The sequence below is a fragment of the Etheostoma cragini genome, chromosome 16 (assembly GCF_013103735.1).
Source record: "Etheostoma cragini isolate CJK2018 chromosome 16, CSU_Ecrag_1.0, whole genome shotgun sequence".
In the NCBI taxonomy this organism is placed as follows: Eukaryota; Metazoa; Chordata; class Actinopteri; order Perciformes; family Percidae; genus Etheostoma; species Etheostoma cragini.
In genome coordinates this window covers 5717294-5742485 of record NC_048422.1, presented here as the reverse complement: position 1 = coordinate 5742485, position 25192 = coordinate 5717294, and the positions used below count along the sequence as shown (strand labels likewise).

General features: G+C 40.2%; 1 protein-coding gene across 8 annotated transcripts in view; it reads right to left on the bottom strand.

Annotated features, from left to right (window-relative positions):
- cacna1bb (calcium channel, voltage-dependent, N type, alpha 1B subunit, b) overlaps positions 1-25192 on the bottom strand; it is a 211439-nt gene that overhangs the window by 20889 nt on the left and 165358 nt on the right. For 3 of the 8 annotated variants that reach the window (XM_034895435.1, XM_034895439.1, XM_034895441.1), the window contains 11 exons: positions 22718-22919; positions 21995-22159; positions 19584-19694; positions 18001-18084; positions 16987-16989; positions 15125-15241; positions 14286-14351; positions 11021-11112; positions 10772-10922; positions 9974-10101; positions 4976-5072 (listed from right to left, as the gene is read on the bottom strand). In XM_034895435.1, the coding sequence (XP_034751326.1) occupies positions 4976-5072; positions 9974-10101; positions 10772-10922; positions 11021-11112; positions 14286-14351; positions 15125-15241; positions 16987-16989; positions 18001-18084; positions 19584-19694; positions 21995-22159; positions 22718-22919 (1216 nt within the window). Of the gene's footprint in view, positions 1-4975; positions 5073-7014; positions 7112-9973; positions 10102-10771; positions 10923-11020; positions 11113-14285; positions 14352-15124; positions 15242-16986; positions 16990-18000; positions 18085-19583; positions 19695-21994; positions 22160-22717; positions 22920-25192 lie in introns of all 8 variants that reach the window. The other 5 variants (XM_034895434.1, XM_034895438.1, XM_034895437.1 and 2 more) reach the window with 3 other exon arrangements.

Genomic DNA, 25192 nt, shown 5'->3' with positions numbered 1-25192 from the left:
CACAGCTCTGGAATGAGAGTGTGACAGAAAACTATCCATCAAACTGTACTATCTCCCATTTCATCGAAGCTATCTTTTCTCAAATTACATTTGTACACTGAAAGAGTCATTGGTTGCTTTAATCAATCCTCCTCTCCGCATCAGCCATAAGGATATACTACTGTAGTGTTTTCCCTAGGTTTGTGAAAGACTAAGGTGCACGAATTTGGCAGGGGGGTTAGGGGTCCTCCTTCAAAATGTTTTTACATTTTCAAAAAAACTATAATAATGCTATTTCAGATCATTTTGGACCATTGCAATTGACATATCTGCGTCTAAAATGTTGGAAAAGCTAGAGCACATAATAGATAAATGACACTCAAAAAGGCTAAAAAAATAAAAATTACTAAAGAAAGTCCTTTGGAGACCAACTACTACACTCATTAGATCTGGGAAAAGTAATTTTGATGCTCACATTCATTTTACATTCATTTGGTTTAGGTGATCCCCAAAACGGCTTGGGCCTGCGCCAAAGCTTTATAATGGAAGGGAAAACCCTGTGTGCGACTACACTGCAAGATGTGGAGAAAAGTCCACAGTCCTCAAAGGGTGCACTAATGCATTCTAATGCATTCGATAACGCAAGTTTAGCTGAAGCTGATATAATAAAGTGGGTATCTCGTACATGTCAGTTGTGTGCAGGTTTATTAGAGGTGTTGTGTCCCAGTAACAAACCCACAATACATGCAAGAAAAGGCTGAGAGAAAAAGCTTTGAAAGATCCCTACTTTCTTTTGCTTTCTAAGGCTACTGAAGCCGTATCTCGTTTGGTCTGCTTTGGACAGGTGTTTGGACAAAACAGGCAATTTATTCATGTTCACCCTGAGGCCTGTTTTCAAAATGTTCCGACATTTTATAGACTAAATGATGAATTGGTTCATTAAAATAGCTATAACAGTTAATGGCAGCCCTACATTGAGGTGTGCTCTAGAGTACTAAAATCTAGTAAATATTAGTCACAATTACTAGGCAGCATAGAGGCATATTATGATTATTAATACATCAGCATTTCTACAGTAGGTTTTTAAACATAAAATGCGTCAGGCATTAACTGTAAAAAGGTGAAACTGATCAGCATAAATCCAAGCCATGCAGGCTGTCTGGATCAATGCTGCAATTAACTAATTCATGCACACATGCATACTGGAGTTAGTAAAATACATTGACAGCAAGGGCGGGATGGGATGGACATGGAACTTTCAATTAAAACAAAAAAAATTACCATAAACCATCATAAACATTTGTGGGAAAAAAGTGTACCTGAGATAAGGAAACAGAGAAAGTATATTCACTCTGGGAGCATAACAATACAGAGGAAGAGATGGAGAGAAGAGATGCAAAATGAGGAGGAGGTGGAAATTGAGGAGCATGTGCCTCAACTGGAAAGCATCTACACATGTAAAATCTTTTTCCGAGAATGGCTGCAGACCATGAGCATCAGACAAATAAAGAAAGACATACAGTGCTAAAAAAGCACCTATGCACATAGGATGCACAATTGACTTGAGCACACACACACACATACATACATACATAAATACACACACACAGTGAAGTTAGAGGATGGAGAAGAGAGGAAACAAATCCCTCGACAGGGTGAAAGAAAAATCATACAAAAGAATGAAGCTGTGCCTGCAGACAGAACATAAAACTGGAAAGAAGAACGAGAAGGTAACAAGGAAGATGTGTTCATCAGGAAAGGAGGGTAACAAGGAGTGCAATGAACAAAGTAGGGGGAGGGGGAAAATAGAAAAACAGAGATGTGGAAAAAAACGCTAGCCTTGCTCTATAGCGCATTGCTGCTCTTGCTTTTTCTGTGTCTTTGCACAGGTCTTTCTATAGTCTATAGAGTCATATTTGGATATGCGACCACATCAGACCCGCACATTTTTAACAAAGGTGAGGGCAGGGCTGCTTTAAATGTGATTTATTTGGACAGCTGTGCATGCAATGAAACCATTCACATTGAGTCATGTGCATGCTAAGAGGTAAGCAGCTGGCAGGGACTACCTGAGGATTTTTGACCCCACTAGTATAAAAGTCTTATATACATATAATCATGGGATAAATGTTCTATGAGAGAATGAGAAGATGGTCAAAGTGTTCTTAAATGTCCAATCTTTCAGTGTTGCAAAATCCTTCAATAATTCCTTATGAGCGTCTGAATCCTGATGAGATCCTGAACTAAATCATTTGTTTCTTTGCCAAACCTTACAATAACAGTAATTCAGTCGAAACAGCTAATTGCAAAACCTGGTTTGGCTGTGGTGATGATTTTGGCCACTAGGGGGTAAGAAAACTCCAAAAGAAGGTGCTTTGTAATGCCATTTTTTCACACTGCATGGCATGGCTTTACTCACTCTTTTTTGGTTATCCATTAAAAGAAGTTGGGAATACTACCTGGTACTGTTTTGGGAACACCTAGGTCGAGGTTCCAAGAGAGCTGAGCCGATACTCAAAGGTGCTCTAAGCGATGTTGGGTAATGTCACTTCTAGTTGACGTTCAAAGTATTTTCAAACAAAACAAAGCTAGCTCGGTTTTGCTTAGAGCACCTTTAAAGGTGTAAAAACACAGCAGACCACTGACTGGTCGGAGAGAACCGTGACCATCACAACATGACACACCCTGCACTAACCTGCCATGTTTGAGAAGGAAAGCTACCATGAATAGCAACTGCAAGTTTTTTTATTAACCCGACACAAATTTTACAGGAGAATTACGATCGATTCCAACATGTAGAGAGAAAGATGAAACCAATCGGTGCTGCCTACACCATATTATCCTACTGCTAGCACCCAACAGGCTTGAACAGAGCAAGTTTTAAACGTGTTTTTAGCCTCTTAACATCTTCAAAATGTCATTAAACGTGCCTAGCCAGTTGCAGTGATTCCTTCTGAGTGAACACAGCGAATCTGACTGCTGTAGATGTGGAAGAAATGCACAACAGTTCTGCTATCCCAGCTGTGTTTAGATTTATGCAGAATGACCTGTGTCCAAATGATCTGTGTTGAAGATCATGTCACGGCACTTTCATCCCTCCTACACTAAGGGGATATTATCAGCAGTGGAAAACATAAAGAGAAAAGTACTGCTACCAAAAGGTCAAGCAGGGTTGTTCCATACAGTGGAAACATGGCATTATAAAGCAGTTAGCTATTTTCACATCCAGCAGACACAGAGCAACTTTTATTCGGAGTTGAGTTTCTATCCCACGTTATAAATCTGTCTAATGTTCACTCTTTTAAATTCCGGTTTGGTCTTCTCTAGCCCCATTTGCAACTTGAACATTCCGTATGTTACTCCATAATTCATTAACATGACATCTCTATGTTACTACATTACCAATTAACATGACATCTGTATGTTACTCCATTATCCATTAACATGACATCTGTATGTTACTCCATAACTCATTAACATGACATCTGTTGTGCACCCAGATAGCTCAGTTGGTAGAGCGGGTGCCCATATACAGAGGTTTACTCCTCAACGCAGCCGGCCCGGGTTCGAATCCGGCCTGCGGCCCTCTGCTGCATGTCACTCCCCCTCTCTCTCCCCTTTCACATCTTCAGCTGTCCTATCCATTAAAGACCTAAAATGCCCAAAAAATAATCTTAAAAAGAAAAAAAGAAAAAAAAAAGAACATGACATCTGTGTGTTACTCCATTATCCATTAACATGACATCTGTATGTTACTCCATAACTCATTAACATGACATCTGTATGTTACTCCATAACTCATTAACATGACATCTGTATGTTACTGCATAACTCATTAACGTGGCGTCTCCTATGCAAACCTTAAGGGAAATAAAAATACAACCACACTAGGCTGTGGTTTTACCTAAATGCTAACATCAGAATGCTAACATTCTCAACATGCTAATGTTAAGGTGGTAAAGTTTACCATGTTTAAGATTAGGGTGTTGGCATGCTATCATGTGAAATAGGTCTAAACACAAAGGTAGCTTGGGATATTAGTTCTAAACCTAACAGTGCTATCTGCAAAAATTCGGTCATAAACCAAGGTATTGAAAAAAGTCAAATCCTGACCTTTGAGGCACTAGTTAAAAAGTCAGGGGATCACCAAAGTCAGTAGCATTCATCCTCTGGGGACCATGAAGCAACACGTTATGGCAATTTAGATGTGGTAGAGAAGGCAATTTATCCAGGCGTTGACATCCCTAAAGATCTGCCTGCAGCAAGGCAGAGGATCTAATACACTACTGTTCACCAGTTATCCAGTGGGTTGCATCTTCAAAAGGTACAGTTCAGTGTTTTCTTTGTCTCACAGATATCTACAGTCTGCCCCGAATAATAAAATAACTGATCCCCATTTGAAATCCACTAAAGTCTTCTTTTCCGGATGTAAATTAAGTCCACTGAATGACCTGTTGACAGGCCACATCAGCCTAGCAGTCCATGGAAACATTGGTTTTACCCTGGAAAGATATTTCATCATTTCAGACATACATCTATGACATCACAAACACATTTCAAGATACAACCTGGTACTGGATAAGAGGTACAAACGTAGATTTACATACAAATCACAGAGTAATGTACACTCCTGAAGCCATAAATGGGGCTAGGTCTCTACCAACACCTGATCAAATTATTTGTCTCTTCAGTTGTTATACTTTCCTCTCCAGATAGTCACTAACTTTGTCTGTATGCCTGTTTGCTGTAAACAGCTGCTGATGGTTTTGCTCTCTGATCTTGCCCCTCCCGTAGATGTGATGTACAACAAACGCTCGCAGAGCATGACAGGGCTGCAGAGCTTCACAGATGAACAGAAAGAACAAAACAACAGCAGGCCAGTAGATACTGACTGTGGCACACTGACAGAAGACTGAACATGTTAGACAAGTGGAAGCAGGGAAACCAGCCGTGACTGAAGAGAGGGGGGGAACGGAGGAGAAAGAAATAATTCTACCTTATAGGCGACCCGGGGCGGACATTTCTTTCCCAAACCTAGCGGAGGGGACATGTCGCGAAGCATCTCGTACATATCGCGGTAAGTCATGCGGCCGCTTCCCAGGGGAAAGATGGTAGGAGGCCATGGAAGGAGGAATGGAGATTTTTTCCGATGAGGAGGTGTTGGGATTAACAGGGGTAGGGGGAAGTTACATAATGACAGAAATTGGAAATAGAATGGTAGGGGAAAGAGAGGAAAACACAGAAATCCTTGTTAATAAGATTTCAAGGATATCATGATGTGGAATGCCATCCTGGTTGGGTTTTAGGATTCAGGAATGGATCCCAGAGGAGGAGGGAGGGGAGGATGCTCCGGAGGATTCCCTGTGCAGAGATGCTGGATGGAGGGATCATGGTGGAAGATATGCATTTGGGAACGAGAGTGCATTTTATTAAAGGCTTACTACAACAAGAATCTGTCTTTTAAGTTAAAAAAAGATTCACCACCTGAAGGCTTGAAAGGCGGCTCTGAAAAATCTTAAAGCTTGGATTCACAGTACTTACAATGATTTACAGTGTCTACCTAACCTATAGAAATGTCTAAACCTGGGGTTCAAATCCAACCTGGGGCCCTTTGCTGTGTGTCATCCCCCATTGCTCTCCCACCTTTCCTGTCTATTCACTGTCACTATCAAATAAAGGGAAAAGCCCCCCCCAAAATGTATGTAAAAAAGAAATTCCTAAACCCCTCCTGCGACATAATCCCCTGCCCAAGCTGTGGGTAACAACATGTGCTTGTGTCAAAAAGTAATTTTTCCCCAAACACAATCATTCATGCAAAACAACCAATTTTACTAAAAGGTCACAAACATCCAAATATAATACAAACTTTGTATTACCAAAATTTAAAAACTTCTCTTTGGAGATATAAGACATTAATGCTCATGTGTTATGGGCACTGAAATTAAAAACTGAGGCCAACCTAGAACACAATTTTCAGTTCTTTTAAAAGAGCACTTCCCTTCCTTTAAAACTATTATCAAACTCCCGATCGACAGCTTTAAGAAGCAAGTATAATAATCAATGCAGAAAAATCTGAGTTTTTTGTTATTCCACACATTCTAGACTCAATCACCAAGTTAGTTTGCAAAATGTTTTGGGTAGAAAACTCCTGCATCCTGTACGTACAATTTTTTTTACAAACATTAGCTTGGAGACCTAATTTACCTGTTGGGCCACAAACTAAGGAAAATGAAAACACCCAAACCAGCAGTCAGTTCCGACAGGCAGCGGAGTTGTGGTTCGTAATACAAGATTTGGTTTATGCAAAGCAGCACAGCTGGAGCTCCCTCTGGAGCCACAGAAGGCAATGTTTTCCACATATACAGTAGTACTCTCCAACACAGTGTTTAAATCAGTGGAATTCCCCTTTAATACATGATTGGAAAAGTCCTAGACACATTTTTGGAACAAACTGAACAGATCAGCAGGGGAAAAGTAGATTATGTTGCAGGAGTGATTTGAGAATTTTCTATGTGGTTTTTATGTTTTCTTTCTTAGTTTTTTTGTTGTTGCCATGACTGAGTCCTTGGAATCCAATATAATCCAAGCTGACCACAGTGATCATCCTTCTTAAAAAAGCAGCTACAAACGTTTCAGAGCCAACTTTCAAGGCGGTTATTAGTCAGATGTCCAGTGGAGTATTCCTTTACGATGCACTCTGTTTCTAGATGCTAAGAGACATTAGCAGTAACCAAAGTGGAAACAAAGCACACAATGCTCTCTCGTCACTACCCACTCTCCTTTCACTTCTGTGTTTAGAAGCAGGAAAATATCTTAGACATCACATTAGATGCCTTTTGTTTGAGCCTGACTTGCGGCATTGTTTCCTGCACTCGCCATGGTTACCTGCCAGCTGGTTAGTGGAGGATCGATGCGTGTTTGTATGCATGTGTAGTTGGCTCATTCTCTGGCACTGCAGGGAATGAGAACAGACATTCACAGTCCGAAACCATCACAGTCCCTTTGAAAACAAAAGGACTGTATGGGATTGCAAACCTTATAAGCCACCCTGTTAGGGCACTTCTTCCCTAGGCCCAGGGGCGGCGAGATAAAACGCAACAATTTGTACATATCCTGATAGCATATCCTCCCGCTGTGAAAGATAAGACATGTTGAAGAGGTTAGGTCACAGGTTATTTCATTACATCTATAATGATATGTTTTCTGTTAATAAGCAATAACATTTCAGTAAATACTCAGCAGTAGCAGCATAAATAATACAACAGAGTTTTTATTTTTCTGACTGTATCTTTGAATTTGTTGGTGTTTATTTTGGCTGTCAAAATCTAAAACCTTCATAGCTTGTTTTTGCTGACTTGTTTTTTTCTCACTAGGAAAGAAAAAAGGGTCTAGCAAAGAGTCTTCATCTCACATCTTCTGTTTTCTTTTGCTCATCAAACAAGACATCAGGGCCATAGCTGAAATTTTACAAATACTGAGTTCAGCAGTAAAATTTTAAAGGTCTAATATGTAATATATTTACTGTAATAAATCCAAAAATGCCACATCAGAAATAAAGGATACACGCTATGTTTTCTGAGAACAATTCTAATGCCAGTATTTTGTCCTTCTGAAATTTCCTTTCCGTGACAAAATTTCTATTTGTCTTGTTCTGTTTTGTGTGTTGTTATCAACTGCCCGGTTTGATAGCCAGGCCGGGGTGCTAGATATACCTGGAAAAAACGTAAACCCAGTGCGCTACAGCTGTAACGTTAGTACAGCCATGAAAGCAGCAAACAAACACACGGGATCAACGGAGATAGATTAGACAGATAGATACCCGACATAATATTGAAGATATATTCGAAAGATGGAGACAGCTCAGAGCCCAAAAGGACTAGAACAAAGTTGGCTAATTTCCTCCTAAACAGGTAGCTGAGAATTAGCTTCAGGTTAATTTACCCCGGCTACTAGGGACAGGCATTTTATGTAATTTCAACATTTGTGCAGTCACATTATTATTTATGTATTATTATCAAAAATATATAGCTATAGTACCTGAATTGGTTACTCGCAAAAACAATTGAGACACAGCCAGGGAAATTACCCTGACTGGTCCTGGCTCACGCCGCCATGCTAACCCTGCTAACTGCCAACGTTACCAGAGGACAAGGCAAGCGGGCCACGGCTGTTTACAACGTGCGGCCTTTTCAGCGGCCGTGTCCGACAACTGTCCGTAGCCGACAATGGTGAGTTATTTTAAGCCAAGAGAGGGGCTTTATATTGGGAAGAGAGGACCTGGAGTTTGCATTGGGTTTAGCAATTCTTGCCATAATACTAAACCAATAAAGTGTGTACTCCAGTCGGGTGGAGAGGACGGCAAGGTAGTGTTATTTTTAGAGGTTCCTACCGTAAATCTAAGCCGATGAAGTGTGTCTGTCAGTTGTGTTCAGAGCTCCACGTGGGCAAGGGCTTTTAGGATTGTCAATATAGCCAGCAGCTAACGTTAGCTACTCCGCTGTGCTGTGAAGTAATATATGTGAGATAAGTGCCTAGCAACATTATTGTGGCTGCTGCGTACTCAGCCTGGCAACCTCCGTGAACTTCCAGTCTGGGGAGGAGGGGGCGGGGGAGGCGACCGTCTCCAGTATTTTGAATTTGTACTGCAGTAACTATTTTAAACACTAGTTATCAGTATTACATATTGCAGCTTTAAAAATTAAGTTTCACTTTGACTTTTTTTGCCCAATCTTAAAGTCTAAATAATGATTCAAAGCCCACTCCCCACTGACAGGAATGCAGTTATGGTGAAAAAATACTAAATGCTTTTACAATTTTTTAGTTCACTATAAAGTTGTAAAAAGTATAAAGTATAATAAAAGGGAAACTTTGGTATTTTTCAGAACTACTAGGTTAATACTGGACTAATTTCAAAATTGTTGTCCCCATTAGTTACTAAGACACAAACATATGGGAAAAGGAAGGAAAGGATCAGGGGTAAGTTTCCCTCTTAGTCTAAAAATACAGTAAAAAAATTGTTAAATTACCACCACATATACATTTCTAATAGTAGAATGTGAAATTCCTCTTTAAACCCCAAATTAACCAAAAAAACAACAGGAATGGTTCTGGCCCTGTGTTGACTGTAAACTAAAGTGGTCATTTTCTTCATGCTGCAGAAAACCCAACAACATTTGGATGTGTAAGACATAAAACCATTAAATGGTTTTCAACTGTTAAATCTTTAAAAAAAATTTGTGAAAGCAAGTGAAAACTGAGCCTTAAATATACTCCTTGCTTCAACCTGACATAAAAATGAGGTAAAGCGCTTCACTGTTACTGAAGGCACTCTTAGAGCAGCTAATTTATATTCAAAGGAATAAATAATAATTCCTCCCCCGTAATGTCTGTCAGGAGATGGCAATTTTGTATTTCACATCTCGCACCTCTCTTGGAGTCCTGACTCACTGACAAGGCTTCTGTGAATCCTTCGTTAAAACTTAATGAGCCTTACGTAATCTGAGACAGATTACGCCTCGCACTGTCCCATGCAGAACTAGTATTGTGCTTTAGTTAAGTTAAACACTGTCAGTGTAAGGAGCAGAGAGGGCGCTGACATCAACCTGTATTCTCCCTTTAAAGGGATAGAAATACTTTCTCTTCTTCTCTCCACAGTGACAGCCTGAGGAGATTTGGAGCATACCGATTTAGAGGCAAAGAGGGCTGAGTGGACGCCAAGCGGAACGCTGGATTTACATGCATCAGTCTGGCCAACAGGGGGCTCGTCAGCAGCCTCAGCCAACTTCTGGCTCAGGCTTAATGTCATTCTAAGATGGGATTTCTCCAATTCCACGTCAAAGAGTCATCCTGCTGGAACTCAGAGCTGAGAGTTCCCCGTTTCCTAGCATTCCCCTCTTCCAAAAACCAACACCCTCCTCTTTAACACAGAAACTGGCTGATTTTAGGGACTATAATGGAGCTGCACAGGTCAGAGAGAAACAGAAGAAACACTTACCAGGCAGCAGGGTCATACTCTGCCCACACGCGGATGAATTCATCAAGGTGATGAGGCCCCAGAATGGAGGCGTCCCTTGTCAGATACTCAAAGTTGTCCATGATGACAGCGACAAACAGGTTCAACATCTAGAGAAGGAAAACATAAGTGTGTAAAATAAATGAATAGTGAATATGAGCATTTGTTTAAAAAAAAGAAAAATCTAATTTCTACTTAAAGGACCATTTTGGTCATTTTGGATGTTTTTAACCCAAAAACTGCAAACTATACATTCTGTGTTACTGCTGTCTACTCTATTTTCCACATCTTACATTTATCATTTGGGAATTGACCCCACTTGCAACTTTTCTGACAATAACAATAACAATCCTATTGTAGGCAACAAATAGGGGCTCACTGTTTTTTACCATTTTTGGGAATAATAGCCACACATAGCCAGCAGCCCATTTGCATTTTCTTCCCATTTCTCTCTTTGCTTTTCTGTAACTATTGGCTTTTTCTGAGCTGTGCACGGTGCAAGAAGACCTTGTTTACGAGAAAAACGCAAAGAGGGTGTTCTCGCAGCAGGGACAAGCTTACTTTTGGGTTCATGGGGGCAGAAAATCGGGGTGAAAATAGGTTCAAACAAACCTGCTCTATTCAAATGATTCGGCTATTTTTTGATCACTGTAAACCAAACGACAAAAAGTCACAATGATCTACATTTGACTGTTTGCATGTTCCAGCTGGTAACTGAAACTTTCAGAACACACTGTCGGACAACAGGTGGGACTGCCCTCTGTTTCTCTTCACACTGACCAGGAAGGAGCAGAGAAAGATGAAGGAGACAAAGTAGAAGTAGGCAAATTCGCTTCCACACTCCTTCCCCACGGTTCCTGAGAGCTTATCACACGGCCGGTTACTGAGACACGCCAACATGATCTCGTGCCACGCCTCGCCTGTTGCACTCCTGAAACACACACAGTGACAGGAGCAGGGGCTGGTGTCATCAGAAGACACTGGATTATTTGTGGTACAGGAATTGTTGGAATATGGAAGCAGCATTACCTGAAAAGAAGAGTCAAGGCCTGGAAAAAGGTCTGGAAGTTGTTGTGGTGATTTATTGCGGTCTCCTCATTCAGCTCGATGTTGCCAAAGACCTGAGGCAGCAGGAGAAAAAAAAAAAACATTTAAAGTCCCACTCAAATGTTATAATGAACTACTGCAGCACAGAGACTACACCAGAGGTCAGGCCAGTCCTCAAACTAAGACCCAAACGCAAAATAGGTTTGGTTGTTTCACAGGACAGATTTTCTGTATTTCTTCTTTCTCATTTCTTCTCACTAGTTTGAAGTGTGCAGAACTCATATGCATGATAGGCATACCATTTTTTAATGTTATACCTATGGTAGTCCCTGGACAGTAGAAATTTCTTGTACTTCATTACATTTGGGTTATGACAAGAAACCAAATTTGAGATCAAATGGAGAAACCCTCTTTGTTTTTCCATATAACTGTGAGCTTCTCCCTAAAATCTATATTTTTTATTCTGTAATTAGCTGTTTTATTTACCGTGTTTTGCTAGTTCTTGTGTATGAATAAATATTTCTTTCATTATTTTCTTTTTGTGAATTTATTCCTAACTCCAAGCCAATACATCTTCACTGATTTAAATTGAAACTGAATAGAGAGTGTGACTGCCACAACTGGGTATGTCCCACAACCCAGAGGTCTCATTTTAAATATGTATTTGCCCCTCAGCATGTCCATCCTGCTGGTCTATAAACCCAGAACTCTGACAGCTGTCAAATATGTATGTAGCCTCTTGACGCTGTACGAGAACAGCACCTGATTGTTTCAGCAAAAGCCTGGTGACAATCTTATAAATGAGAGGAATACAAAGGAGGTAGGCCAATTTCTTTACATCTGCTATCTCTAAAAAGGAAAAAAGCAAACTTCCAAACCAAACACCTGTACAATCTTATACAACCCAAAGCAATAGCCCTGCAATACATACTTGGTTTGTGAAAGGTATATTATTACGTTTTCATTGAGACTATGTCAGTGATGTGTTGAAGCAGATTTTCTAAAGGCAGATGACTGCGCTGTTGTACTTATTAGACATAAGAAGTGTGTGGGGGCAATACACAGGAAGCTAGCATAGCGTCAGCTAACTTAAAGGTCCCATGGCATGAAAGTGTCACTTTATGACATGTTTTTTTTAACATTAATATGAGTTCCCCCAGCCTGTCTATGGTCCCCCAGTGGCTAGAAATGGTGATAGGTGTAGACAGAGCCCTGGGTAACCTGCTCTGTCAGCAGCATGTCATAGGAACTTTAGGATAAATAACAAAGTACTAGAGCTGGCCGTGTCATTTAAAAAACAAATGATTTGTTGACACTGGAGTGCTTGAGGACAGCTCAACTTTGAATAATAGGGTGTCGCACATGTTTGGTGTCAGTTTGTAGCTTCATTTCACCGACTGCCAATAAAAATGACTTAGGCACAGATGGACATTATTCGGACAGATATTTAGAAATTGTGGTGGGGTTCAGGTTGGGCTCGGTCACATCAGTGCGATTAGCCATTTGTTCTAAAATGGTGCTGCGGCTCTTTTAAGAGATCTCAGTGTGTGTGTGTGTATGTCTGTGTGTGTGTGTGTAGTAAGTGGGCAGAAGAGAGATAAAGAAATAGGAAGCAGACATGTTGAGTTGGTGGAATAAGTCTAAATTTTGTACACAATGTGTCCGGTGTCCAAAAGAAACCCCAGACTGAAAGCCAAGTTCATTCATTTGTTCACCAGAAACAGGATTTTACCCCCAACATGTTTCATTTTATAACCTCAGCCCTGGAAGTAACAAATCTCCCTGGTTTTCTGATTATGGTTGGAAACGAAGCAATCAGGAATGGTTAACACATTGAACATTTTAAATTAAACAGCTTATTAACGTGTGCTTGTTGCCCCATGTGCACTGATGTGCTCAGCTGTTGACATTTCCGAATGCTCTCCTACAGTTGCTTAATAAAAGGGGCGTTTCCACACAAAAAATGTGTCATTAGTATGAGATTTTTTATTTTTATTTTGACTCTGTCGGGTTTGGTTTGGGCTCAGACACAATTTTCTTAATGCCTGTCGGGCTGGGGCGGGTTTAGTCACGGTTCTGTCGGACACGGGCCAGGCCCGGACAGAAAATATCGGCCCGATCCAGACTCTAGTGTGAACACAGCATAACTCCAGGAAGTCACTACTCCTAACAAGCAAATAACTCCCCGTAAAACAACACATGTTTCTTACCTTCAGACAGAGCCAGGCTTGGCGAAAAAGCAAATAAGCACATTTTCCCAAAATGCCAGGGATTGGATTCTGAGCATTGTTTATCAAAGTTTCTTCCATGGCCGCAAGGAAAGCTGTTTCTCATTTGCTAGCAGGTGTCTAATGAAACACCTGAGACAAAATTCCAGCCAACAATGAAATCACCTATCATAAATCAGTGCAATGCCTACCTTAAACTCTTGAATGGATAAACCAACTGATAGTTTAACCACACATAACCACATGGAACAAGTTTTATTGTGGCCTTCCACGTTAATATTTTCTGTTTAAATGTTGTAATGAATTATTGTGCTACACTAAGAGCTACTAGATTTAACGAGGTACCCCTGAAAGCACCATGAACTCCTTTCTGAGCCCACGTTTCTTGGTTACATAACTCTCTCACAAGGAAGGAAAAATGTTCCAACGTGCAACGCAGCAATGGCAGGATTTTCCAGCCCTGTTAATTCTGTGTCATCGCTGACTTCAGCAGTGGCCGTGCTGTCTGGAAAAGTCAAGCTGCACGTTACTTCTTTAGACATGTGAAAGTAGGCGGGGTCGAATAAAGACTAAAAAGGCTGGGGTAATTGCCGATCCTGCTTTTGAATTCTATATTGAAAGCTCATTTTGATTAATTTCCGATTTAAAATCAAAATCCCGACACCCCCGAGGAGTAACCCTCTATATATGGGCGCACGCTCTACCAAGTGAGCTATCTGGGCGCCCGTGACACCCCCAATACATTATCTTTCTTATTTTGGCTTGTTTGACAGCTGCTCAGGTCCCCCAACTCCATAAGCTACTACTGTACTTGTAATAATAATAATAATAATAATAATAATAATAATGGTGTACAGTTCTGAGAAAAGATCTAATTAGCTAAAACAGATAAGACCTGTGGAAGGGTACCGTGGTTGTGTATGGACTCTGGGTAAACAAGACATTCACACTTTTGAGAAGGCACCCGTCGCGGACTCATTACTATCTGATTTTCTTTAGTCCAGCAGGTCCCGACTCACCTGCATTCCAATGATGGCATAGATGAAGAACAGCATGGCAATGAGCAGGCAGACATATGGTAGAGCCTGAACACAAACAGGGAACAAACAGATACATGTTACAAGCGCTCACTGTCATACACAAACAAATTTGGCCTCTCGTTTGATCTCTCCGTCTGTCTCTTCACACTCACAAATCGGGTTGTCCGCAGGGGACTACCGCCCTTATACGGTTTTACAGTCTTATTTAGGAACCCGAGCAGTCAACCTGAGCTTCAGGGTCGATTCTTTTAACCTGCTATTTATATCGCTGTGAGGAGGAGGAGGAGGAGAACATTTGTTGTAATTAAATAGCCACCGTTTAACACTCTGCAGCTACTGTCCATTTTCATTGGGCTTAAAAGCTCTCACCACTGACATTAAACCTGCAATAAATTCCCTCGGCTGCAGCACGGCGCTCTGCATTTAACTCAGCTTGTCTCGGGGGATTTAGAGAGCAAACCGGCAGTGGGAGAAAATCCAAGCTGCTGTCTGGTGACAGCTATACAGTTCTATTTTAATAGTTAAATTCTGCCTCTGCCTGCTTTTGAGCCCTCTTTTGTGTGATATTCTATTATTTACCTATAAATCAAACAAACTAACAACCTTAACAAAAAAATCTCTACTGAATAAATCCACATCTGCATTCTTATACACTTCCTGACTGAATTCCCTTTGTTTGTTTTCTTTCCAATAAAAAGTCTTTGTTTTGAAACTCGCTACATACTCTAAATCAAATGTACTGACATATTTCACAAACATGTCTAGAGGCACATACTGATGGTTTGCGTGTTAGGTTCCTACTGTGTGTGTTTACTCACCTTGAAGGACTGAACAAAGGTCCACAGCAGGATACGGATGGTGTAGCCCTGCCGCAGCAGCTTGATGAGACGAGCCGCTCTGAACAGCCTCAGGAAACTCAGGTTGATCATTTTGTCCTGGGTGAGAAAACAGAGACTCTGTGAGGTGTTAAAATAAAACCAGGATAAAAGGATTTCAAGCCATACGCACTATGTCATTCTGGAGAGGAAAACAGATGGCACATACTTATTTTTTTAATTTTTTTACAAATTAATTAATTAGCAATGCAAAACAACCTCAAGATATTACACTTAAGGGTTTGCTGCTACAGCACCACTTGGTAGGATTGGTGTCTTATGGTGGCTAATGGTAGAAATCTTTATGTAGATATTGCTGTGGAAGTGACATAACTGAGACTTGGCACCGTACTGCTACATAGATTCCCTTTAAACTAATCTCTTATCATTACCCAATGTTTCCTCACACGCAGTGTGATTCAGTCAGGTATGACATTTTTTCAAAAAAGTTATGCACACATTTGTGTGAGTAATACTACGGATGTCACCAACATGAGAGATCAGTGTGCCTGCAAACCCCTGCAGTGCAGAACTTTTCAGTTTAGTCAACTCAAAGATCGTGGTTTGGGTTATAATAAGTAAATTTGTTACGTAACTTACTGTATACGTATAGTTAGTTAAAGCATAAGTTACAAAAAAAAGTTACTTACACACTGATTAAATAGTGCAATATTTAATAATAACTGACTTTAAAAATCACAGAAACCTCATTGGCTCATTATAAGACTAAATGACATCTTAAAGATAAAGTGCGTAGTTTCTGTCCCCATGAGGAATTCTAAGTAATGGCAACAACAATGTTGGTGCATCCACATGATACAAGCCTTCTGTGATCTCGGTTCATCCCCAACCCCTCCTCCACCAACGGGGGCTCACGGCAGTTCGTGAAATGGTCACATTATTTTTAATCTATTGATAAGTGTACACGGGTACGTTTATCTCGTTTTTTCTGTGCGCCAGGACACAATCCGTGGTCTCTCGGCCGCAACAACAGGGAAATTAAACAGCACATGTGAGAGACAGTGGTTGTCTCTGGGGGACGCGCAACAACAGTGGGACAAGATCCCCGGTCTCTGGGGTAAAAGTCCTGCGTTGTTTGACCTATCCACCACCCCGACCAATTTCCTTTGACGGATTTTTGGCTTTTCACACTACTTGTTACCGTATTTGTGCTGGGATATCAAAAGATGCCTCTCATTAAAATTCATGCTCACCACCACGAAAAAAACGCCATGAATGTGTCCGTGTACACAACTCAATAGATCAAATAACGTGACCATTTCAAAAAACCGGCATGAGACTGGGTTGCCTCCACACAGTTGCTACATAGTCAAAGAGGACACAGAGCATAAAAAAAAACAGGATGAACAGGTTATGATTATCTTTACTCAAATGTATGTGAAAGTCGCTGGACGACACCAATTTCTGACCATAGTCATACTGAGAAATACAGAGCGAGCTGTGTGGAGCTGATAGTCTTAATTAACTTTGTAGCAACGTATTTGGCAATGGCTTGAATGTAACAGATGTTCATTATTATACAAAAGTTACGCACTAGAGCTTTAAAGCAAAAAATGCTTGGCGTGTACAGTTCCAACGTCAGATCTTATGTAACTGTAATTGCTTTACATGACTGGGTTACTGTAAAGACACATATCTAACAGTTTTATAGGTGTTTTTTCTGTTATATCATGTCACATTGAGGACTCAGAAGGTAGACAATTTAAACTAAGACTGTGGGAGAGAACAACACTCACTGACTGGGGAATTGACAATATCAGCGGCCAACAAGAAAAGCCACTTACCGTCTAGAGGTGTCAGATGTGACAGAGGGGGCAGAGTGAGGGCACAGGTGCCAGGAGAGACACAGCAGAAGATGGAAACAGCAAAAGAGAAGGAAAGAAAAACAGAGAAGGAAAGCGAGAGAAGAGGCAGAAAAGAAGACTAATGATCACATCAAAAGAAAGTCACACGAAGAAAGAGAGCAACTTTGCCACATAGAAAGCAACAGCACTGCGCCTCAGCCCTCCATCTCCCAATCAATTACTTCTGTCAATTTTTCAGAGAAAACAAAATGCTGCAAACTGTAACAACAGTATTGTTCCTCCTGTTTCCCTGCAGCGTCCTTTGTTTCATGTATTGATTGTTTTGTATTTATATTATTTTTAGCATATGTTTGTATGATTTCACATTGTTTGGCTCGCAGTTTTCTTGGCTGAGCTATTGATTTAAGGACTGAGACTGTAAGAGCGTAGCAAAGCAAGACTTCTACATTCATGATTTAACAGCTGAAGTGGTTGGTTCAGATTGCTAATGTTTAAAAAAAAAAAAAAAGTAAAAAAGACCCATTTTCAATAAACAAAATGCCATGTTAAATGACAATTAGTGCTGAAACATTAGCCAATTAATTGTTTGTAACAATTTTGATAATCGGTCAATGTTGACGTTTTGCTGATTTTCTCTGTTTTTACAAAATTGTGAATTGAAAATCTTTGGGGTTTTTAACTGTTTATAAAAAAACACTAATATGAAGACATCAGGTTGGTCGTTCATAACTTGTGTTGGACATTTTTCACTATTTTCTGACATTTTATAGATCAATCAATCCAAACACTCACAAACAGATAACAAAAATAGCTATTACTTAAAATGTAATGCAATTGATATTCCAGTTATAAGTAAACTAATGGACCAAATCTACTTCCTTGCCGGCCCATTCATAACTGGCTGTGAGCATGCACTGAATCCTGATACGAAGAACGAAGTGCCTTATAAGAGACCGGCACTCAAGTGGAGCCCATGCTCGCTGCAGCTCTTACCTTAATCTCTGTGACCAAGATGTCTGTGATGCTTCCCAGCACAGTCACAAAGTCAAACACATTCCAGGCCGCTTTCAGGTAGTTCTAAAAGACAAAGAGCATAAAGAGATCAGCCTGGACTGAGAGACTTTATTCAAACTATGGTACAATTCTGGGTGTTGGGAATATTTCTTTAGTGTTTTTCATACTCTATATGATGAAACAGAGAAGGAAAACTGTTCAAACCATGACTGCAACTCTTGTTTTGATGTGATTTTTGATTATCAAACATAACGTTAGGTCTGTAAAATATCCAAAAATAGTGAACAATGCCTAATGTGGCATCTTCAAAAGTCTTGCTTTGTCCAAAATCTGATATTCTGAATATAACTGAAGATATTCAGGTTACAATGAAAAATGACTTCAATGATTAATTGATAATCTAAATAATTTTCTCTCTTTTACCCAATCACTCTATCAACTACCTGGCTAATGGTCTCTTTTTAAAACGTATTAACCCATTTCTATTTTAATAGACATTTTTCATTTTATAAACAAGTCCCCAGGCTTTATTTCAAATCACCATATGTCAGTTTTTTATCATTTTTATATAGATTAGGTTCACTTAGAAAGCCAATACAATTACTATTTGGTCTCCATGAAAATAAGTTAACACAATCTATTCAGGAACTTTAGGAACATGACATATTTCTACAAATTCTAATGCATAGTTACAGTCTGGGTATTTGGTTAGACATTCACATATGTGCATATGCAAAAAGTTGCAGGGCTGGTTCCCCCTAACACACACACACACACACACACACTCTCACACACACACACACACCCACACACACACACACCCACCCACACACACACACACACAACCACACACACACACACACACACACACACACACACACACACACACACCTCTGCTGCATAAACTAACTGCTGAGCTAGTTTGGCCAGACTGGTCAACCATCCAGCTGCTAAGGTAGAGGCTGCTGCCGGCCCTGCAGCTGCAGTCTTAAGAGCGCTGCAGCCGAGTGTTTATACCAGCAGATACTCATCCGTCTGGGCTTAACAGCTAAACAGGTGGAGGCAAGTGGTGTGTGAGAAAAGCCATTTAATAAATGGGCCTGGTAAATGGAACGAAGAGATAAAACGCCTCGCTGCGGGCCAGACGGCCCCATGTTGGGAAAAGATTTATTCTTTTCGCTTACCCCTGCTACTATTCATCCCTTCATTTCCTCCTCATTCTGGAATTTTTTATTTCACACCTTTTACTTTGACTGTTTTGTAATCCACTGCTATACATTTTATTGTATGTACTTTTGCCCAAACAAAATCACATCCTTCCCAAGTGTAACAAATCTCTGTTTCCTAATTAGAAATACCCGGTTAGTCTCTAAATACTAAGCATTCACAAGGACAACATTTAATTAACTGAGAACAAAAAGCACAGTAAGAGCAGCTTGATGCAGAAGTCCTTGATTTGCATTTCCAAAGACATATTACCCCTCATGTGTGTAAACAGAAACACAATGCAACAGTGAATAATTGAAGAGCGCTTGATGAGTACACGCAGCATAAGGTCTCACCAGTGGACCGAAGGCAATAATCTTGAGGATGCACTCCAGTGTGAAGAGGGCTGTGAAGACGATGTTTAAGTATTTCAGCATGGACTCATAAAGGTCTGGAGCTCCGTAGAACTGCGGACAAAAGTCAAAGCATACACTTAATATAGTTTACAGCAGAGTGTAAAAGCTGCATCTTTTACCCCTATGCACTGTTCAGATAGCTTTATGATACTGAAAACTATAAATACAAAGCGAGAAGCACTCCAGATCAATTATAATTGATTGCTCAGATGCACTCTGGCAAGTACAAATACACATTAATAGTGTATAATAAATATATATATGGATATATATTTACATACTATAGTGTCAGTAGACACAGTGTCTTGCCACTGTGGTAACGGCGGGTGATAATGAGACTAAACTGATCTGTGCCTGTTTGTGTTGATGTTATGCTAAAAGACTTTTTAAGTGAGTTCATTGTCGAGGGAACATTTCAATGTCAGAATAAAATCATAAGAGTGTTATTACAGTTGTGGCGTGCTCCTGTGATCACAGTTGTTTGGTGTAAGGTGGTCATAAAACTCAGCCCAAGCTATCTAAGTCAGTCTTTTTCTTGTCTTGACGTTACGATTAAATCAAACATGTTTAAAATGTTCGTATGATTTTAGTCTCGACTCGCATATTACAGATCCATGATGTGAATGTCAACAACCAATAGGAAGCGCTCTGTGCAAATAGATAATAAACATTTATTAATCCCACAGTGGGGAAATTCCCACTGTTGGAAAGGACTCCGGGGAGACGCAAGAAGGTGAACAAGTTTGATCCTCTTTGACAGATAGGGCGTAGAAACATGAGTCCTCCCATTCTACCAAGATAGAGTGGAACCGGGGTCGTGTCCACATTCTGCACGTTCTTTGTGACGAGGACAGCTGTGGCCAAAAGCTGTTCCTGCTTCATTCTTCAACAGTTTTTCCTGCTTATAAATTTGACGTGTGGGATGGCAAAAACATCTCAAATGACACCTGTAGTCTTTCCAGTAGTGATCCTGTCAGATCCCCAGTCTCGGCAAAATATATAGTCTGACAAAAACTCTGTGACTTATGACGCATTTTCTTTAGATGTGAGAGGGTGTCAGACTTTAGCTTCTTTTTTTCAAGTCTTCTAGTTGTAACCGTTGTTAACCCTTCATCCAGCAACATGCTATTAATTTCACAATCCTGGACAATAGATGTAGAAAAAATTTGATATCTATGCCTCTGACTGAAATGTTAGTCACTTATAAATGTATAAAAATGTGTTAAGAGAAGAAACTGGAAGGCCGAATCCATAGTTACACAGTGCACTGGACATATTTGTATTTATATAGGCCTTTATGTTATTTTGTGCGATACTTGTGTGAAGCTGTGTGCGTTTCTATGTGCGGCTGGCTGTGTGTGGTGTATTTGGCCTTTTGAATGACTCTATTGTAAATCTGAGCTACTGTAAGAGAGCCGCGGCGGTTCTTGTGCCAAATAGAATCCTGCCAGTGCCATTGCTTCCTTTGACAAAATGTGCCTGAGGAACTGAAATTTTACTCAAATTTGAAGTGTGAGAAACAAATGTGGGAACAATTGGACAAACACCGGGCAAACAGAGCTTCTCTCTGGCACCAGCCTGCATCAATACTTAAACTGGCTGTTTCATTCCTTCAGAGATTTTCTCTTCTGAGTAGATGAATAAAGAAATTGCCAAGACACAAGCACTTCTCTCTGAGAGCAGCGTGCTCTGTTTGGCAGAAGTGTCACCGTGGTGCGATGCTGGTGGCGTTTGATATTTCATTGTTGACCATGTTCCAAGGCCAGACCAGCATTGCTTTTGTGATTGCATGTCTGCCTTAAGAGCTAAATTGTTAAATGGTATAGACTCAGATACATTTTCAGGGGAACTGCAATTGCTTCTGCAGCCCTCTTAAATTATACAACAGTTTGCTGCATTATGTTGGGAACTGAAATATCACGTTTTTGGATGAGAGGGATTTGAGAGGAACTGGAGCTTTAACCCTCCTGTTGTCCTCAGGTCAAAGTTGGGATTCTTTCAATTGTAAAATAATAATTATTAATAATAATAACGAGGATGGTTCCCTACAACACTCATAACGAGTAACTTAAATGATTAATACACAACTTTCATTTCATTTGGTATAATTTAATTTTATAGCATTGGAAAAAAATGATTAAAAAAACGCTAATAAAAGAATAATAAATAATAGGAATAAAATGTCCTAAAAAGCTCCAAAAATGATGAAAAAAAAAGAAAGAAAAAATGGATAAAAACATCGAAAAAGGTGACAAACACTTCAGGAAAGCGACAAAAGTGTTGACAAAAGACAACCAAATAGTTTGTATTTTAAACTCCTACCCAGAAAGCTAGCAGGAGGACTCACTGACCTTCATCATCAGCACGACTGTGTTGAGGGCGATTAAAGTCATGATGGCGTACTCAAACGGTGACGACACCACAAACTTCCACATTCTGTACTGGAAGGACTGCTTGTTCTCTGGCATGTATCTCGTCAGCGGCTTGGCGTTGATGGCAAAGTCAATACACGCCCTCTGTTTGATGAGAAGACCAAACAAAAAAACGATTTGTGTATGAGTCCTCACAACGAGCACCATAGGAGGGAAAAGTGCTGGGGAAAAAAATCTAATGTAAAAACATGAAAGGCAGCTGGCATGTCCAAGAAGGATTTCTAAGTGTCTTTTAATATGAAAAGATGAGACAAAAAATCGAGGCTCACTGATCACTTGCCAATATGTTAATGAGAAAACACAGCATGACTTTAACAAAGTCTGTGTGAAGTGTAGATGAAAAAAATGGAGAAGATAAACCCCACTGTTTTCTTCTTAAGTGCTTTGTTCTGTTTGAGGAAATTGTAAGCCATGCTAGATTACATTATCTGGAAGTAATGTTCGTAAGTTGATAAGCATGTGCTCTGATTTGTAATGAAGAAAACATTTGTGATGCAAGAGAAAAACATTTTTGGAAACTAGCGCTTCAGTAGTAATGAGCATGTGTTCTTCTTTCATTTAGGGAAGAGGGGAGAGATTGTTTTCCACAACATAGAAAGAAAAAACCACAACATAATGCATCACTTTCCACCAGTCTCACACCTCATTCTTCTCCAGGCTGCACTCGGACATGGCCTTGTCTCCCTGCTCCTGGAAGGTGATGATGATCAAAGCCACAAATATGTTGACAAAGAAGAAGGGAAACACCACGAAGTAGACCACATAAAAGATGGATGTCTCCATGCGGAAGCCTGGGCTGGGGCCCTGGTCCTCATATGTGGCGTCTACAGAGTGCTTCAGGACCCTGGAAAGAAGTAAAAAATGAATTTAAAAGAGATTCAAAGAGCTATGTAGAACTCACAGCAGACTGGAAAGCTCAGGGTAATATCTATGGGCAGAATATTTCAACAAATGTTCCTAGATTATTCAAAGTTGGACTGAAACGATTATTTTCATTACAGGTAACAAGTAACTGTTGACATTTTCAAATTTGCGTGTGTACAAACAACAAACCAAAATCGTAAGAAAAATATTAAATGTACTATAAAATAGTTCAAGAACAGCCTTAAATTCTCACATTCTCATTCGAGAAGCTGGAACCATCGGATGTTGAGAAATTACACAAACGATGAATAGATAATCCGTTTAGTACTGTTTTTTTTTTTTTTCAATCGACTACAGAATAAATCATTGCAGATCTATTTCAGAGTGATGAAGTCTCTCCTAATCTGCCTATTACAGCTTTAAAACATGCCAAACCCCTGAGATTACTTCTACCTAAAGAGAGCTCACCTCTATACCCCACTTTAACCTGTAACTCACTAAAATAAATCCTGGAAGTGGATCAGGCCAGCTTGATGAATAAACAATGAAATCCAACTGTCTGGAAATATCCAGGCAACATGTCCCAAAACACCCAATCAACCGGACAGTAAGGTTTCTATTTATAAATGAATGAGTGATTTAAGACACAGCCAGGATCCTGTGTGCCTTCAACAGAGGACAAGGCGGTGCAGTTGTGGGCCCACCAATTATGGCAGGTGTCTCCGTAAATTAATGAGGTCTCCTGACTCCTCTGCTGTGAAATCAGGACGTACTCGACAGTTCTCTGACTTGTTGAGCCCCGTCTTCACACTTCCTATAAGTTGGTTTATAATGTGTGGCTGTGTGCTAAAGCACTTTGTAACTTTTAAAAAGTGTTCTCCCAAGAATAACGTCAACATTAGTCTTTTCAGCAAGTATCCTAAAATGACATCATTACTTTTGAGTGACAAAGCCCTCTAGAGGCCATAGTAGTTAATCAGAGGAGGAAGTAAGAGAGGTTACGGAGCGACAAGGTCCACAGAGGGAGGTTTGTATATTACACACAAGACGGCTGCTCGGTTCCAATAATGAATTAAATTAGGTGATTTGCTGCCTTTAGGAAAGCGTGACCACGATTAATACCTATCCTTAACCATGTGTTTATTATTGTAACCATGACACATAAATGTGAGAATCTTTCCCATCTCTACCGTCCAACCCACATGACGTGATTGTAGCATTTAAGGTGCCCTGCCACATAAAAGCATTTTTATTTGCATTTTTTGAAATATGTCAGATCCATATGTGTTTGTGTTATGTTGTGAGTGTGAAAATGAACGGCTACCTCTTCTGTCAGCTCTAGCCGCTGAAAAGAAATAAGAGCAGAAATCAGACCACTTACAACAGCTGGTCAGCCTGACGTCATGTTGCCTGAACTCATTACTAGTCATGAGCTCGCCCAGTTGCGCTGGGTAAAGGATGCTGATAGCAACGCTCTCATTGGTCGATCAGCCAAGCAGCATAGCTCATTCAATATTAATGAGAACTGGCACAAAGGAGCTGAGCCTTACTTCAGGCTTCTTATACCACGCTAGAATGGCTTGAAACAAGGTAACCACGGCATGTTTTCACAAACAATGTTACAGAGTTCATGGTAGAACTTCTGGCATTACCACAAAGTAATAAAATACACGTGACAGGGCACCTTTAAAGCTGGGGTAGGGATTTCAGCATATTGTAATTCAAGATAACAAAGAAAACTAGACCTCTGCACCTCCTCTTGGCTCAGTTCTCTTGCCTGTGATGGGAGACCTAAGCCATCCTATTGGCTGTTTTACAAATGCAGATGGCATGCGCATCCTTTGAATGGTAAAGGGCTGATTCATTTGAAACAGAAAAAGTTGCTATACTACACTACAAAGCAACCAAAAAAAGGAAGATGGAGTTCTCAAAGAGTTTAAAATAGAGTCTGAATTAAACACATTGAAATCAATGAAGGGTTTCAGACATGGAGAGAAAATGTTAAGTCTTTACAAAGACAAACAGGACGGTCATACTCAAAGAACCTGATCGAGACCACAATCACTAGGTATGATAGAAATGAATGACTAGCGGTCGTGTAGGTTACTATATGAAGCGCGTGCTCGTCTAGTGGGAGTGGCTTGATACGTAAAGAGGGCAGAGCTACAGGAGGAGGACTACACTCACCGGCCACTTTATTAGGTACCCCATGCTAGTAACGGGTTGGACCCCCTTTTGCCTTCAGAACTGCCT